Source organism: Marmota marmota, unplaced genomic scaffold, assembly GCF_001458135.2.
Source record: "Marmota marmota marmota unplaced genomic scaffold, marMar, whole genome shotgun sequence".
Taxonomy (NCBI): Eukaryota; Metazoa; Chordata; class Mammalia; order Rodentia; family Sciuridae; genus Marmota; species Marmota marmota.
The window spans coordinates 50,724,879-50,741,966 of record NW_025999990.1 but is presented as its reverse complement, the minus strand read 5'-3'; the positions used below and the strand labels follow the sequence as shown (position 1 = coordinate 50,741,966).

At 34.3% G+C, this 17,088-nt stretch overlaps 1 protein-coding gene across 17 annotated transcripts in view; it reads right to left on the bottom strand.

Annotated features, from left to right (window-relative positions):
* Window positions 1-17,088, bottom strand: part of Ptprm (protein tyrosine phosphatase receptor type M) — an 825,349-nt gene that overhangs the window by 330,883 nt on the left and 477,378 nt on the right. For all 17 annotated transcript variants that reach the window (XM_048806549.1, XM_048806555.1, XM_048806560.1 and 14 more), the window contains exons 8-9: window positions 9,360-9,668; window positions 4,795-4,904 (exon numbers count right to left, since the gene is read on the bottom strand). In XM_048806549.1, the coding sequence (XP_048662506.1) occupies window positions 4,795-4,904; window positions 9,360-9,668 (419 nt within the window). The remainder of the gene's footprint in view (window positions 1-4,794; window positions 4,905-9,359; window positions 9,669-17,088) is intronic.

Here is a 17,088-nt window from a genome sequence, read left to right as displayed (position 1 = left end):
CTGAAATTACCAATCTTCTTCCTCATCCCTAACAAGTGTGTTGTACACATAAAATTTCAGAATGCCCATGGATCCCCCTCTCCCAAACCCCTTCGCAGAGTCTGGGAGTCCAAATTCCAAGAATGAAAAACAGATCTTTAGGAAAAGAACAACCAATTCTACTTCCTGCCATAGAGATAAGTCAGTGAACAGCTAAGGCCTGGGCAGCAATTTTCAAGGCACCAAGATATACCTCCACTGTCAAACCCACATGTGTCACATTCTGCTGGAATTTGTTTCTTCACTTATTCATTCAATAACTGTTTATTAAGTGCCTATTAGGTACCAGGCACTGGAAACAGCAGCAGGAGTCTCACAGAAGGAAGGTGTAGGAAAGTTTTTACACCTGCACCAAGCTGCTAAGGATGGAGAAAATTTTAATGAAGCCTCTTTAAAGAAACCTGATGGTCCCATGTTGCATCCAATGTTATGGGACGTACCAAGATGAAAGTCCTGATACATACACAACATGGTGGAGGGAGGGGGGATTTAAATTTAGGTGAGGTGGAATGATCTGTTGTTTATTTTTGGATGATTTCTCATTTGCAGGTAAATGCCTGATATTTTACCAAATTATTTTCTCCTTCTCTCCTTAAAGTCTCAAATTTTAACCAAAGAGTTTCATAGAGAACCAAATGTAATGATGTTTTAGGGAATTAAAATCATCCAGAGCGTGAGATGATAGTAATTGCAGCCAGTGTAAAATATAGACTTTTCATTAAGGCCTAAGCAATTTTCTCTGTGAACACAAAGAAATGAATAATTAAATCTGATTTCAGTGGAGGAAAATACTTATAACACTTCGAAGGAAAGTATAGTATTTGAAGGATATACTGAAAGATCAGCAGATGTACCATTGGAGGAGAGTGGAGGGGTGGCATAGGAGGACAGAACATATCAAAAGAAGAGTGGTGTGAGAATTCAGAAGGTTCTAGGAGAAAGGAAATTTTTATACACATGACTCACTAAATTTCAGGAGAAGAAAATTGAAGATGAAGTAATAAATATAAAGTGGAATCAGATCATGGGAGGCATTGAATATTGGAAGAACTTTTTTTTAAATGGCCCCTAAATTATCATTACTTTTACATTATTACCTATTCCAATCCATGATGATTAAATTAGCCCTGTCCCCTTACCTCCAGGATCAATCAGTCCCAATCAACTGACAACTTCAGACTAATCCACCCTCTTTTACCATGTGCCTGAGCAAAACTGCACTTTAGATGCTATTCATTTGTGAAAAGAGCACCTAACTTTAAAACTTATTTAATTCTTTCTCTAGTAAGTTGCTTATAGGAAAGTTACTTCTAGTAGAGAAAGGACAATATCTTTTCTATTTTTTTCTCTTCCTGTATCTTACACATTTGAAATATTAAAAACACACACCCACAACATGTTGACCAGTAGTGCAGAATTTACTAATTAGGCAATCAAGAGATATACATAATAAGGTTATGAGGCATAATGCAAATACGTGGACATATATCCTTGTGCATTTGGAAGTATTAATGACTTATAAATTTCTAAAAATAGGCTTGATACATAATGTTCAAATTTTCATAGGAACTCTCAACTTGCCTACAAAAGAGGTTGCAAAATATATGCATGTACACATTTATCATGTCACTAAGACTTGATATTATACAAAATTAAATTTTCTGTATACTTGTTTTACTTCACTGTTTAATCATTAGTAAGGTTGGATAGGCATATTACCATATACATGCATGCCTGCTAGATTTTTTTTAGTTGTCCTCTCTTGTTCTTTGTTATTTTCTATTTTTTTCTTTTACTAATAAATTTGTATTGACTCTACATTTTACAGCTGCTGGACTGTTGACACAAAGTGTTGAATATAATTTCTCTAAGTCTTCTTTTTGTATTTAGACTTTTATTCCTTTATACATTCATCATTTGTAGTTTAAAATCTTACATAACCAATCTGCTGATTTTTAAAAAAAAATGGCTTCTAGGACTCTATGTCAAGCTTTGAAAGACATGTTACAAAAATGTCCTCCATATTTTTCTTATTATGTTCTTATAAGTTAAATTTTTGTGTTTAGTTCATGAATCTATGTAGTATTTATTTTTGCTTAATGTTAGATAGGGTTCATATATGGCATATGATTTTTGTAATTAAATGCTAGGTTTACTAATATTTATTAATTTACATTCACCTCTATTCATAAATAAACTTGAATATAGTTTCTTCCTTTTAAAATTTTTGGAATACTTGTGTCTAGCTGTTAAGAGTAGTTACTTCTTAAAAGTAAAACTGAGAAGCAAGAATATTTTGTTTCATATAATTCTTATTTAAAACATTCTTTCAGATAACAGTATTTCATTTATAACTTGACAAAATGAGAGATTTTGATTTTATTGGGGAAGGATGTAAACACTAGATCCAGTTTTTAGGAAGATAAATCTGATAAAACTCAATAGCTGAAGTAGGAAGTCAAGTATGAGAAGAGCTAGAGCCAGGATGATGACTAGGACAGAAACACATGGCTATTTTGGTGAAAAACAAGAATAGAAGTTAAAATATAAAAGAGAGGTCAAAGAATAAAACTGGAAAAACATTGTACATTGACATAACTTTTGGAGAAAACAATGCTGTTAGCATTTTTCTATCATCAATCCTTTGGTATGTCCTTCATAAGATGCACAAAAAGAATCCAGGTATAATCTAAATATAACATATTCATTTATATCTATAACAACCAATCTGTTTTAACTTCTGACTTTAAACCATCCAAGTGCATTGCCTGCTTTAAAGAGACACTTGTGCTAATTATAACAAAAGTTTTTCCAATCATAATGATTTATTTTTCCTTTCCCTCTTTACTTATATTCAAATGGGATAGAATCCACTGTTACTACTCCCTACATCTTTTAAGGCAACTGTTTGGATTTCTTGACATGATGTCTGTCCCTGAAGACTAAGATCCTCCAGAGATGGGACCAGTCTGGATCCATACCAATCTCCAGCTCCAGCAGGATGCTATGTATTTTGCAGCTTCTAGCATAGGCTGAGGGAATCACAGTATACAGGTGCCTCTCTATTACAGAAGGAGCCCACCTAAGGCCCACCACAAAGAGTCTGGAAGTTTCCTTCTTTCTTACTTCTAGAAATGGGGTGGAAGGGAGACAGAAAGATTTAGTGTCCAGAAAACTTATATTTAATCTCTTAAGCCTGATTTATACATTTGACATTTCCCCCTTTGGTTCCCTTAAAAATGAGCCAACCTGCTCTACTTACAAATATCTGATTTTTAAAACCTTGATTTATGACACATTCATGCATCCCCATTGTACCAGCATTTAGATCAGTGTTCAACTGGGAGATCCTGGCTGCTGAGTCAGAAGATTAATGGGCTTTTCCTTTGAATTATTATTATTCCTGCTGTTTTCATGGTAAAGTTACTTATCATACAAAGATAAATGTCCAGTGGGATTTGAAAGAAAGAATCTTGCTATTACTTTCTGACAGTATAGATAGCAACATGTGGCTTTTATAACAGGTGAACTTACTGCTTGGATCTTAAAATACATTTCAAATACTGTGCCTTTGCCAGTTAAAAAAAAAATACAAACCTGCTCTTCTTAGGTGAGAATCCTCAAAACTGAGGTCTAAAAATGGTCATAGGGTCACAGATATGGACTAGAGAAATCTTTTCTCTAAGAAAAAAATTCAAAGTTGTTTGATGTGATTATAAAACTTAGCTCCATAAAAGCTGAGCCATGAATTTTTCATAACACTTAATTCTTTTAAAATAAAGCAGCCAATGAACAAACATCAACATTAACAGCATAAAATTACTTCTTTTCTTTTATCTTTCTTCATTTTGTTTTCAATTATTTATTTATTTTGCATTTCAATAACAATTTTCAAAAGACATAGGGAAACATAAATTTGAGGCTAGTAGGGTCAGAGAAGAGGTTTACTGGTGATGACTGTCTGACAGCTCATCTGCACAGGTTTTTGTCAGAAGTTCTGAAAGGTATTCAGGCAGAGGTTCCATAGGAGAATCTGCCATGATTTTTAGAAACCTTAAAACATATAATTTTGTTGAATTTGCATTCAAATAAATGCTAGCTTTAAAAAACTGTACCTGCTTGTTTCTATGACAATAGGCACAGTGAAATGATGCTCGCAAGATGTGATGAGGAATGTCACCCCATTATTGCTGTGATTTTTCCCTTGAATTCATTAAATTCTGCTCTGCTATCTATCACTCCACCATTTGATATGCCTCAGTAGACAAAACCGTGTCAGTGAAATCTATCAAATGTTTTACTAATATTAAGAAACCAAATGACATTATTCTATGGTTACTCCTGATACAATTCTTTATTGACTTTGCTAATTGGACAAACAGTGTTCTTCTATAATTGAGTAGAAAAATATTTCACAGCTAAGCAAGAATAGGATTTAGTGTTTGCCTTATAATCAATGTATGTTTCAAAATACTCTGGTTTATAATACAAATGACTTTCTAATAAGTTATGTTGTCTTTATACAGTAACATACAATCCCCAAATATCCAACTTATTTTCAATATGCATTTTTTAACTGCCATAATTAAAAAAACTTATTAAACTTTTTTGGCTTTTATATAATAATTATAATAACTATAGAAAGCATTGAATTTCTCCAAAGGCATTGTGCAATTACATGTATATTTTAAATAGTAGGTTATAAGAAATAATACTGAAAAATTATATTACCAACAAATATATATATATATATACCTCATATAAAGTGATAACACCATAAGTTTGAGTTGGTTCTCTCCATTGAAGAAATATCTTCTCTTCAAAGGTACTTCCTTGGATGGATTCAGTAGGAACCGCACCAGGGACTAAAGGAGAGTGGGGAGAAATTAATATGTGGCAATAAATTAGCCCCCACCCTCACCCAGAGTAGGGTTTAACCCTTTATTGAGACATTGATTTTTAATGGTCTATATATACAGTCAGATTTATTCTCAACATATAAAATCTAAAGCCATTTTAGCTACACTGACTTTACAAAAACAATTTATCATTTTTTCATTAAAGTTTGAGTTACTGGGGTTGTGGCTCAGTGGTAGAACACTCACCTAGCACGTCCACATAAAAATAAATTTAAAAACTAAAGGTATTGTGTTCAACTAGGACTAAAATATATAAATAAAAATATATAAATCTCAGTATCTTTTAAGTAAACATTTTGTTTTTCATTCTTCCAATACAAATGAAGATACGGAACAATGAAAGTCAGTATATACTGCTTGTGGGAGTGTAACTTGGTATAGTCAGTTTGGAAAATAAGTAATGTTTAGTAAAATTAAAATGCACAGACCAGACCATAATGCCCCCAAAAAACAACTTCTGGGTAAATTCCCTGGTAAAATTCTTGTACATATTTACCAGGAGATATTTGCAAGAGACACTAACATAGCAGTGTCTTTAATAAGTATAATAATAAAAATAATAACAATAATAAAAATAAACTGAAAACAAACCAAATAGCTTAATAAACTGTGTTTAGTTATATGATAAAAGGCTAAAAAGATTGAAAGTAAATGACTTATCTACATCATCACAGATATCTCTTAATATTGAGTGAGAAAAACCACTTTAAAAGGGATATATATGAACTACTGAAATATATAAATACACACAAAATGGAAGCTGATTAAATAACAATAGAGGTTTTAAAAATTATTTAATTTCTACTATGTGAGAAAATTCGATCCTATTTTTTAAAAACCTAAAATATGAAACATATTTTTGCAAGGAAATCTAATTGACATAGGAAAGATGGAATATTTCTTGGCAATTCTCTATAAAATAAGATTTAGTATTATTATTTTTCAGTATTATTTCTCATCATCCTTTTACATTCAGCCTCTGAATATACTTCTTTCATATGCAATTAGTGTACTGGTATGTTCATCCTGCTAACAGACTGTCTACACCATTTACAAATATATATATATATTTGGGGGTGCATGATTAAATTGTTGGATGATGGAGAAAGTTATTCAAAAGTGGCTAGAGGGAAGTCGAAATTTACAACAAATCTACAATAATCAAAACAGTATGGTTTTAGAATAAGGCAGATATTCAAGTTAAAGGAATAGAACTGACAATTTCAGAAACAAGCCATTATGTTTATAGTCAACTGCTTTTAATAAGAGCACCACAAAATTCAATGAGAAGAAAATGATCTTTTTAACAAATGTGCTGGCACCAATGGATCACTACATACAAAAAATGAGGTTGGATTCTTCTCTCATACTATTCATAAAATAAATAAAACTAATTAACAAGCTAAATACAGGAACTAAAAACAAACAAACAAACAAATACTCTTAGAAAAAAACCCATTGGTGTAAATCTACATGATCTTTGCATTAGGCAAGGATTAGATAGGACACCCAGAGCAGAAGCAATGACATAAAATATCAATAAAATATACATCATTAAAATGGAAATTTTTTCATGCTTCAAAGTGCAATACTCAAGTGAAAAGACAACAGGGAGTGGGAGTTTTGCAAATCATATATCTGATAACAGACTTGTATCTACAGTATTATAAAGACCTTTAAAACCTAATAGTAAGAAAATAACCTAATTAGAAATGGAACTCCCCATTTCTCAATATAAAGTTCTCCAAAGGAATACAGATAGCCAATCATCATGTGAAAAGTTATGCAATATCTTTAGCCAGTAGGAAACGGAATATTAAAACCACAATGAAACATTACCTCGCACCTACTAGGATTGCTGAAATTACAAGAAATATGATAACAAGTGTTGGTAAGATTGTGATGATTTGAGAATCTTATTAAGGGCAAATAAGGTCAGAAGTATGAGAGTAATATGGGTGGAAGGGCTAGAGAAATCTTCATGCCAGACTTGAAATGAGAGAACTTTAAAGGGTAGAGAAGAGATAGACTTGAGAAATATTAGGTAGAAAAGATATTAGCCAAGAAGAGCTGGGAAGGGCAGAAGCCCAGGAAGTGAGGAGCATGACAGACAGGACCTTCTCTGAGGTGACACCTTTGCAGAATGAGCTGCAGTGGAGGAAAGTTATTATCTTAGGAAAATGGACCAAGAATACAGAGGAGCTCAGGACTTAAGGCTTTGGAATGAAAGATGAAGAACCAGGGAAGGTTAGTGCTCTATCTGATATGTGAGGGGTAAAGATTTGCTCCTAAGATGTAGGCTCTCTATTCACCTCACAGATTGTTTCTTTTGCTGAGAAGAAACTTTTTATTTTTTTTTTTATAATCAGAGCACTCTAGAAGGTATGATTTATTCATGTGTTGAATCATTATAATATAAGATGATAAGAAAACCTGGTCTAATTTAAAACCAGCTATAGATAAATTGTGAAATGTACGTATTAGTTTATAAGTTGTCTTATAGAAGAGTTTTGGTATTTTAATTTATTCACAATTACCTACTTTATTTGCAGCTTAAATACATAATGTAATTATATAAGTACAAGAATCAATTTATAAGACATTTCTGAGTTTACTCACAGCTATCCAAACTTTTTAGTTTGAATCCATCCCATTTATTAATTCTTGATTTTAATTCTTGTACCAAAGGAGTCTTATTAAGGAAGTTTGGGCCTAATCCCACATGATGGAGATTAGGACCCATTTTTTCTTCTATTAGATGCAGGGTCTCTGGTTTTATTCCTAAGTCCTTGATCCATTTTGAGTTGAGTTTTGTGCATGGTGTCAGATAGGGGTTCAATTTAATTTCGTTGCATATGGATTTCCAGTTTTCCTAGCACCATTTGTTGAAAAGGCTATCTTTTCTCCAGTGCATGTTTTGGGCACCTTTGTCTAATATAAGATAATTGTAATTTTGTGGGTTAGTCTCTGTGTCCTCTATTCTGTACTGTTGTTCTACCAGTCTGAAGATCAGTGATGGGAGGAAGCTGAAACCACAATAAGGGTGAGAGATGAGAATGGAAATTTTAACATAAGATTATGAGGGTCTGAATATAGGTGGTGGAAGCTAAGATAAAAGAACAATGTGGCACTGTGGAAGAGACAAAAAAGTTTGGACCATAGTAACTCAGAAATTCAGAGAAGAAGGGCCAGTAATGGCTGCTGACAATGTTGACGCCATCTTCCTTCCTTCCTGAGAAACAATGGAGAGCTAGGAGAAACAGGAGACAGGGCTTCCTATCTCAGCCTTAATGGAGCAACCTGATCGAGCTAAGACCCCAAATAACCAATAAACGTACTCTAAGAGTAATCAACACAAGCAGGATATGAGGGGCAACAAAGGACAAGAGAGAAGGATGTGAAGTGAGCATCTTATTTGTGCCAGCTGTTTCTGTATTTTTCAGTGGTGGGAAAATAATAAACACTAAATGTACTTTGCTAGTTGTTCAAAGGAAACAAAGTTTCATTATAAACAGTTCATTCATTACTTAATGATCAAAATTATACAATTGGTTGTCTGAAGAAACAAAAGTTAAACATCTATTCTTTCCCCCAGAATAAGTTTAGTCATTTAATGAACTTCCCAAGTTCTTTATTTTCATGCTTGACAAATGAATGTCTGGCCAAATAAGTGACACACTATCTTTATGTTTTATATGCTATATGATCATGTTATTGTACACAAACATTCCCCACATAATCAATGTAAAATCACATTTATATTTTGCTACAGGGTTTAAAGCATAATTTTACTATTTTAAAATAGTGCAGAGGTTTATTACAACTGTGCATTTGCTTTGATTTTTGGATGTGTTCTGGTGACATATATGGCTTCTTTGTTAAGTCATTGGTTATTAAAGCAATATCCAATTATAACATTGTTCCTGTGGGAAAAATGATTAATTTCACAAACATCAACTATTCTCAGTACTGTGTTGAAAATCCAGAGAAGCCTCTATATTGTGCTAAGTTTTTAATGGAACTATAAAAAATGTTTCAGAATGCTGTTTACATATATTTAAAATAAGCACTTCATATAACAATTCTAACACCTGAAACAATTTTTTGGCCTAATATGATAATAAAATTTGAATGGGGAACTAATTAGAACAATACAGAATTACCATATAGAGAATAGTATTATATGACTAATAAAGAATTATATCTTTATATCTATATCTTTATATATTATATCTATATCTTTATTCCTTTTCTTTCCTCAGTGCTTAAGCATAGATACACATTTGTATTATTCAAGAAAGTTCTTTTCATGATTAAGATTCTCAAGATTCTCAACATAAAAGAAAAACAAGTTGTTTTGAAATAACATATTTCATACAAATATCATTTAAAAGTACTCACGGTCTTCATCTGTTTGTACTATGAGTTCTTGACTCTCCTTTCTCCCCTCGGGGTTCATGAGAATGAGCTTCACACTCACATTGGTGTATGGTGACAGGTTAGTGATTGTATGCTGGGGGTGTGAATTATCAGTATCCCAGCTTACTTCTTCTCGTACTTGTTCTTGTCCTCCCACTTGGTAACAGTAGTGGACTGTGAGATTGTAACTATGGCAACGAGTTACATTATACCCAAATGGCTCCCATCGGATGGTGATTTGCCGAGATTTGACCTCTACTACTTCCAGTTTCCTTGGGCCACGCATGGGATCTATTTTTTTAAAAAAGGAAGAAAACATAGGGGGAAAGTATTATAAAAGATCTAGTGGATCCCATATACCCCAGATATATGTACTTGTCCAAAACACCTGGTCTCCTCTAGTTCCTGTATAATAAAATCCCTAAATCTTCCCTGGGAATAAGGCTACCCAGAATAAAGACTACAATTCCCATTCTCCTCTGCAGTGGAATGTGGCCATATGCCTAATTTCTGATGATGGCATGTAAAATGAAACATAAACAAATATTTCTGGGAGATATTCTTAAAAGGAAGGGGCTCACCATTTTTGCTCTGTTTTCCTTCACCCTAGCTAGATTAAGGATATGATGTTTGGATCTCATGCAGCCATCACGGACCATGGAGTACTTTAACATAAAGAATCTTAGCAATGATAAAGCAGGATTCAGGGACCTGTAATTACTTAGCTGTTGTACCAGCCTTGAACTAACTAATTCCAAATTTTTCATTAGGAAAAAATTAGATGTCATCTTACTTAAGCCTCTTTTCCTCTGGGTTTCTAACAGAAAACAAAAAAATCTTAATACTAACTGATAAACACAATGTCTCTTTAAAGTAAACTTATGTAATTGACACAGATACAATTACACAATAGAGCACTAATCTCCTGGATATATAAAGAACTCAAAAAACTTAACACCAAAAACAAATAAACAAACAACAACAACAAAAAAACCCCACAAATAACACAATAATTAAATGGGCTAAGGAACTGAATGGACACCTCACAGAGAAGAAATACAATCCTTTGATAAACATTTGAAAAAATGTTCATCATCTCTGGCAATTAGAGAAATGCAAATCAAAACCACTCTAAGATTCCATCTTACTCCAGTCAGAAAGGTAATTATCAAGAATACAAGCAATAATAAGTGTTGCTAAGGATGTGGGGGAAAAGGTACACTCATTCATTGCTGGCGGGAATGGAAGTTGGGGCAATCATATGGAAAGAAGTACGGAGAATCCTCAGAAAACCTGGATGAAACCACCATTCGGCCCAGCTATTCCCCTTCTTGGTTTATACCCAAAGGACTTAAAATCAGCATACTACAGTGGTTCAGTCACATGAATGTTTATAGCAGTTCAATTCACAATAGCTAACCAATGGAACCAACCTAGATGCCCTTCAACAGATGAATGGATGAGGAAAATGTGGTACATATATGCAATGGAATATTACTCAGCCTTAAAGAAGAATGAAATTATGTCATTTGCAGGTAAATGGATGGAACTAGAAAATATCATGCTAAGCAAAATAAGCCAATCCTCCCCAAAACAAAGGCTGAATGTTTTCTCTAATAAACACATACTGATCCATAGTGGGGGGGGTGGGTGGGTAGTGAAGAACAAAGGAACTCTGGACTGAGCAGAGCAGAGTGAGGGGAGGGGTGGGGCTGTGGGGATGGGAAAGACGGTAGATTGAGAAAGACATTATTACCCTATATATGTGTATGATTATGCTACTGGTGTGACTGCACTACTGGTGTGACTCTGCAGCATGTACAGCCAGAGGAATGAGAAGCTGCGTTCCATTTGTGTGTAATGTGTCAAAATACATTCCACTGTCATGTATATCTAATTAGAACAAATTTAAAAAATTAAAAAATAATAAGCATAAAAAAGTTAACTTGTATAATTACAAATATAAGAGTAAAAGCTTTAGAATTCTGCATGAAGTAAAATAATGATGAGAGAGCAGATTTCTGGGATTTCTGGGCAGAATTCCAGGGCTTTCTGCATTTGATTTGCACAGAAGTCCATATAATCAAGCTAAGGTAGTTCCTGCCTACTCATGACAATGTCTCCGTATTCTTCATTAAACAAAGATCTAAGTACAGTTTCAACCTTAGAAATCTAAATAAAAAGCAAGAAATATGCACAATTTGAACAGTTCAAATTATAATATACATAGAGAAATCTTAAGCATGTTTATGAAATAATGATAAAATGCAGTAAGACTAAATACAGGACATTTATTGAGCACTTTGTCCAATGCACTGCTCCAGGAAGTTCACCATTCGGGGGTTTGGGGAATGCCTAATTTAGAATGTTCTGCTTTGGCATTATACATTTGATAATTTTAATTTTTTTCTGAAGTACTGTCACTATTTATGAATGTAAAGAAATTAATAATTAGTAAGGGAACTATACATAGAAATTTGAGAAATCATAATTACCATTTCCTGTGAATCTACTACATGTGAGCTGCTTTACATATACATATTTTCATTCCCTCAAAACATTCCAGTAGATTGAATACTTTTATGCCCAATATACTGATGCAAAACTTGTGGCCAAGGTAGGCTCAATAACTTGAGCAGGGTCAAGGAACTGTGGTACTCAGATTTAGATGTGAAATTGAAACATTGTGCTGCTTCCTCTCTACTGTTGAATCTCTACTAAAGAAAATCCCTCCCTCACCCCATCTCTCTCTCTCTCTCTCTCTCTCTCTCTCTCACACACACACACACACACACACACACAAGAAATTAGGATATCAAAGATACTTAAACATAACCAAAGAATATAAAATGTGATCAAGATTCAGTGCATTTAATTTTGACACAAAAGTGCTGGGAAGAATTCTCCTTTCCCTCATTTCACAGAAGAGGAGGTCATAGCCATGGTCCCCAGCTCAGCTATACCAGGCAGAGCACTAGAAATGTGTCTGAATATTACTGAGGTTCACTTCTAATCTCCATTTGTGCCTATCCCTTGGGTGTCTGTTCTGTTTAGGACCTTGAGAGAACTCAAAACCATCCTTTTACCTAGCACCTCCAATCCATGAAAATGTTGAAAGTGAAATAATATTTTGATTTAATATACGAAAATTGGGATTTATCTGCCAGATATCTGCTCAAAACATGAAATAAGGTTAATACTGATCATTCATGCTGCTCTTGCCCAATAACTTCAGGGACCATGGACAAGAGAGATGAAAATTGCTCCAAGAAATCTTGAGTGACAGTCTTATGGAATGTTCATTATTGCCAAATTAATTTTTTATATTTAAATTACCAGTGTTAAGGAAAATATCATAAATAAGTTATTTAGAAATAACACTGAAGATTTCTTCCAGATTAGTGAGTTCTTATGGTTTAAAATAAATGTCTAATTTTATTTAATGCTTCATTAGCTGAATGTTTACAAAAACTTTTAATAAGCTCCAGATCCCTTATACATAAACAGATTAACATGTGTCTCTTTGCCCTTTCCCTTATTAATCACTGGTCTCCGCAAGAACTGTTCTAAAGCATTTCCCCAAGGTTTTCATCAATTTTACTTACTTAATAAAATGACTAAAAGCTTCAGATATTAGCTTAAACAAGCAGTGAAGTTCTAACTTAATTTCAGTAGAAAACAACTTCCCACTTCATAAATTAGTCTGCATAAGTTCAGCATTCCTTGGCCCAGAAAATACACACTTAAATTAAACCCCTAGATTAAAAATAAATGGTTCTATCTACTTAGTCAAGTTTACTTGAAACTCTTTGTTAGTATCTTTGGGGTTTTTTTTTTTTTTTGGTAGTCAAGATTAAACCCAGGGGTGCTTTACCATTGAGCTACATCCCCAGCCCTTTTTAATATTTTATTTAGAGACAGTGCCTTGCAGACTTGCTGAGATCTCTTGATCCTCCTGCCTCAGCCTCCCAAGCAGGTGGGGCATGGGTGTGCACCACTGCACCCAGCTTTTCTTAGTATCTTTTAAAATTCCACCACAATAAAAATAAATCTTGAGCTTTCCTACACTTGTCAAGTAGCATAGCCTAGCACAAAAAAAAAAAAAAAAAAAATCATCTCCATGACCAAGTCTCCCATGTCACTATTGTCATGGGTGGTAATTAACAGACTAAGGACAGTGGATGTCTGAGGTCTAAATCCTAGTTTAAGAGTTACACTCACTCACAGGCATATGCAAGTTCCAGATTAGCCCAAACAAAATAATCCTGTAGATGCATTTGCACAGTACAGATTGTCCCCAATATAAGATGGATTAACTCATGATTTTTCAACTTTACAACAGTGTGAAAAAGAAACCATACTTCAAATTTTGAATTTCAAACTTTCCCCAGGCTTCCAACATTTAGTGCCATTTTCTCCTAAGATCCAGGGCAGCAGCAGCAAGCCACAGTTCCCCATCACCCCTGTGATCAAGAGGGAAAAGAAAATGGCACTCTGTGGTGCTCTGCATGGCTAAATGGCAATGCTTTGCAGCTTAGGGTGATTAATGCAATTTTTACTTAGATATTTTCAACTTACGATGAGTTTCAGAGGATATAACTCCATCATAAGTAGAAAAGTATACAGGGCAGAGTCAGTATCAACAGAAACAAGAATGAATCACACCAGCAGGCTGTAGGGATGACGACCACTTTGATTCCTAAACACTTACCACACTTGTCAAAAGCTTGAGAAAATACAAATCAACACATCGTACAGGTGATATGTCCACCTCGGGTGAGTACTGCCAATTTCCCTTGCCAGGACACAAAGGCAAAATCAAGTGAGTGGGGGAAATCCGCTAATTGAAAAGAGATACACAGATTGGAGGTATAGCTCAGTGGTAAAATATATGCATGAGCCCTGGAATACAATCCCCAGCACCCAAATAAATCCATAAATCCATAAATAAAACAGGTACATCCACGAACACAAATGGAACCTATGTGCTATTATCATGTACCTGTGTAGCACTCCTTTAATGACAAGGTTGATTGGCTGAGTCAAGTGACAGTCCTATCAACTCACCCTAAGCATCCATTATTTTTCTTTGCCTCTGCCATTCTGCAAAAATTTAGTTCCATACAGCAAAAGATTTATAACAATTGCATGTGAAGTTAGCATTTTACAGAAGCTTTATTTTCAATGTTTCTGTGGAACCATTTCTATTAAAGTGCTTCTCACTGCGAATGAGAGATTCCATAGGGACATTTTCAATAGGGAGCTATATTGATGATCACTGAATACTTTCAAGGGCATCACTGCAGAAATATTTTACATGATAGGAAATATATGGCATCTTTATAACAGAAATGTGTAATTTCAGTAGGTTAATTGCAACTTACATTACATTTCTACAAGCAGAGCACAAATATTGCCCAAAACAATGCTTGGCATTCCATTACTACCATTTTATTTGCACAACATAAATCTTTTACAGTTAGATAATAGGGCAATAAATTATATTACTAGGCCTACTAATTTTAGGATATTTGCTCCTTTTTCCTCATAATCCTAAAGATGCTACTGAGAACAGGAATCAATTCCAATGTCATTTCTCTACACTCTCACATCCTGGGGTCACACTGACATATTCCTCTTCCCTGGACTGGGTATCATGACAGGCCCCGTTGGCATAAATCATGAGGCCAGCTGATACAATCTGGGCCCTCTGACTCATGATAGGAGACTAGAATGGCCTCCCTATGGAAGAGGATGGCTGTCATGCCTGAAGCTTAGTTGGGAGTCCCTCCCCATTCCCTCGCTGGCGCCTGCAGCATTTCTCATTTTGTTCTCTTTTTGCCAGTTTGAGCCAGGTTTCAAGCAGAGAAGTCTGACAGTTGCAGTCCTGACCTCAGGGACTAGCAAGTCCAGTTCTAGCCTCCAGCACTTTGGTATCCTATTTAATCAGTGATCCTGGCTCCTTCTACATTCAGTTCCATTTTTTTTTTTTTTTTCTCTGAATCAGGGCAGAAAGGGACTGATAGGATCAATTTCCATTGTAGGTTCAATTCACAGCTCATTTCTCTGTAACTCTGCACTTTACCTTCTATTACTCCTACAGTGCTTTTTCAGAAACTCAATTTCAGGACCTGTGAGAGATATTTGGGTGTAATTTTAGGATCCTGTCATTGATAATCAAAAACATAGATTACAACCAATGCTCCTGCTAACAGGTTTCTCTTTTCTACCTCTTCATGAACCATACAGAAGTCTATTACAATAAGGGCTGTAACACCTGAACAGCATGGCTCAGGGTAGACATATTCACATAATGCCTTTCATGTTTTCCAAGGGATGATTTGAACTTAGGCTACTTTGTAAAGATAAGCAACCTACTAACCCATGTCTATGGGAAATGGACCATCTACATATCAATATCAGCACCTTCAGTTCTTACATTTCTGCCTCACAGTCACACAAAATAGAGAAAAATAATTAGGCCACTGTTTTATTTACTTTACTATTCACTTATATCAGAGTAAAGACATGATTAATATTTTATTGGCTTAAATAATAATTCAGTTTTCCTAAGCAGTTACAATTCCAGGTACATTGTTTGACATTGTTTGTGAGTGGTATGGCTATAGGTTTTGAATGACTCACTGCTTTCCAAAGTTTAAAGGGCATTTTTGTCAGTCAAGTGGAAATTTTTGAAATATGTTACCTTTAATTACACTATCCTAAGGCATCTATATGCCTGTGACATGCCTGAATGAATTAAAACCTCTCATAAGAATTATATAATTTGAAAACTCCTCCATCAGAATATTTTTCACATATATTACTATTTTTAATAGTTTGGCATCAGTAGAATTAAAAGTCCTTGAAAATAATCTGTTTTTCTCAAATATATCAGAAAATCCTACACAAAGGAAGAATAATTTCATTTCCTAAACAAAAGTTAAATTAAAAAATAATAGTAATACAAGATACTGAAAAAACAGTCTTCCTGAATGAATAAATGAAGGTGTGGCAATGTCAAGTCCACATTCCAATCTATTTCTTGGCTTGGAGTAGACATATTCACAAATGTCTCTCAAGTTCTCCAAGGGATGATTTGAACTTAGCCTACTTTGTAAAGATAAGCAACTTACTAACCCACATCTATGGGAAATGCACTATTTATGTATCAATATCATCTATCATTTAAATTTGAATCACATTAAACAGCTGAAGTTTCTCTTCACATTTCATGAAAAGCATACAGGAGTATCTTACCTAAAAAAATAAGTAGGACATACACTTAAGGAACACAAGTCCTCTCAGGCAACAGGCTGAACATAGATCTCCTGGATGGCAAGGAGGGTCTTTCTGTAGCTTCTCCAGCAGTATTAAGAATAGTGTAGACAAACACTTTGTTTAATTCCTGGCTTGGTTTGTAGATTTATAAAATAAAGTAAAAGAATACACCTTTTTTTTTTATTTTATTTTTTTTTAATTTATTTTTTATTGGTTGTTCAAAACATTACACAGCTCATGACATATCATCTTCCATACATTTGATTCAAGTGGGTTATGAACTCCCATTTTTTACCCCAAATACAAGTTGCAGAATCACATCGGTTACACATCCACATTTTTACATAATACCATATTAGTGACTGTTGTATTCTGCTACCTTTCCTATCCCCTACTATCCCCCCTCCCCTTCCCTCTCATCTTCCCTCTC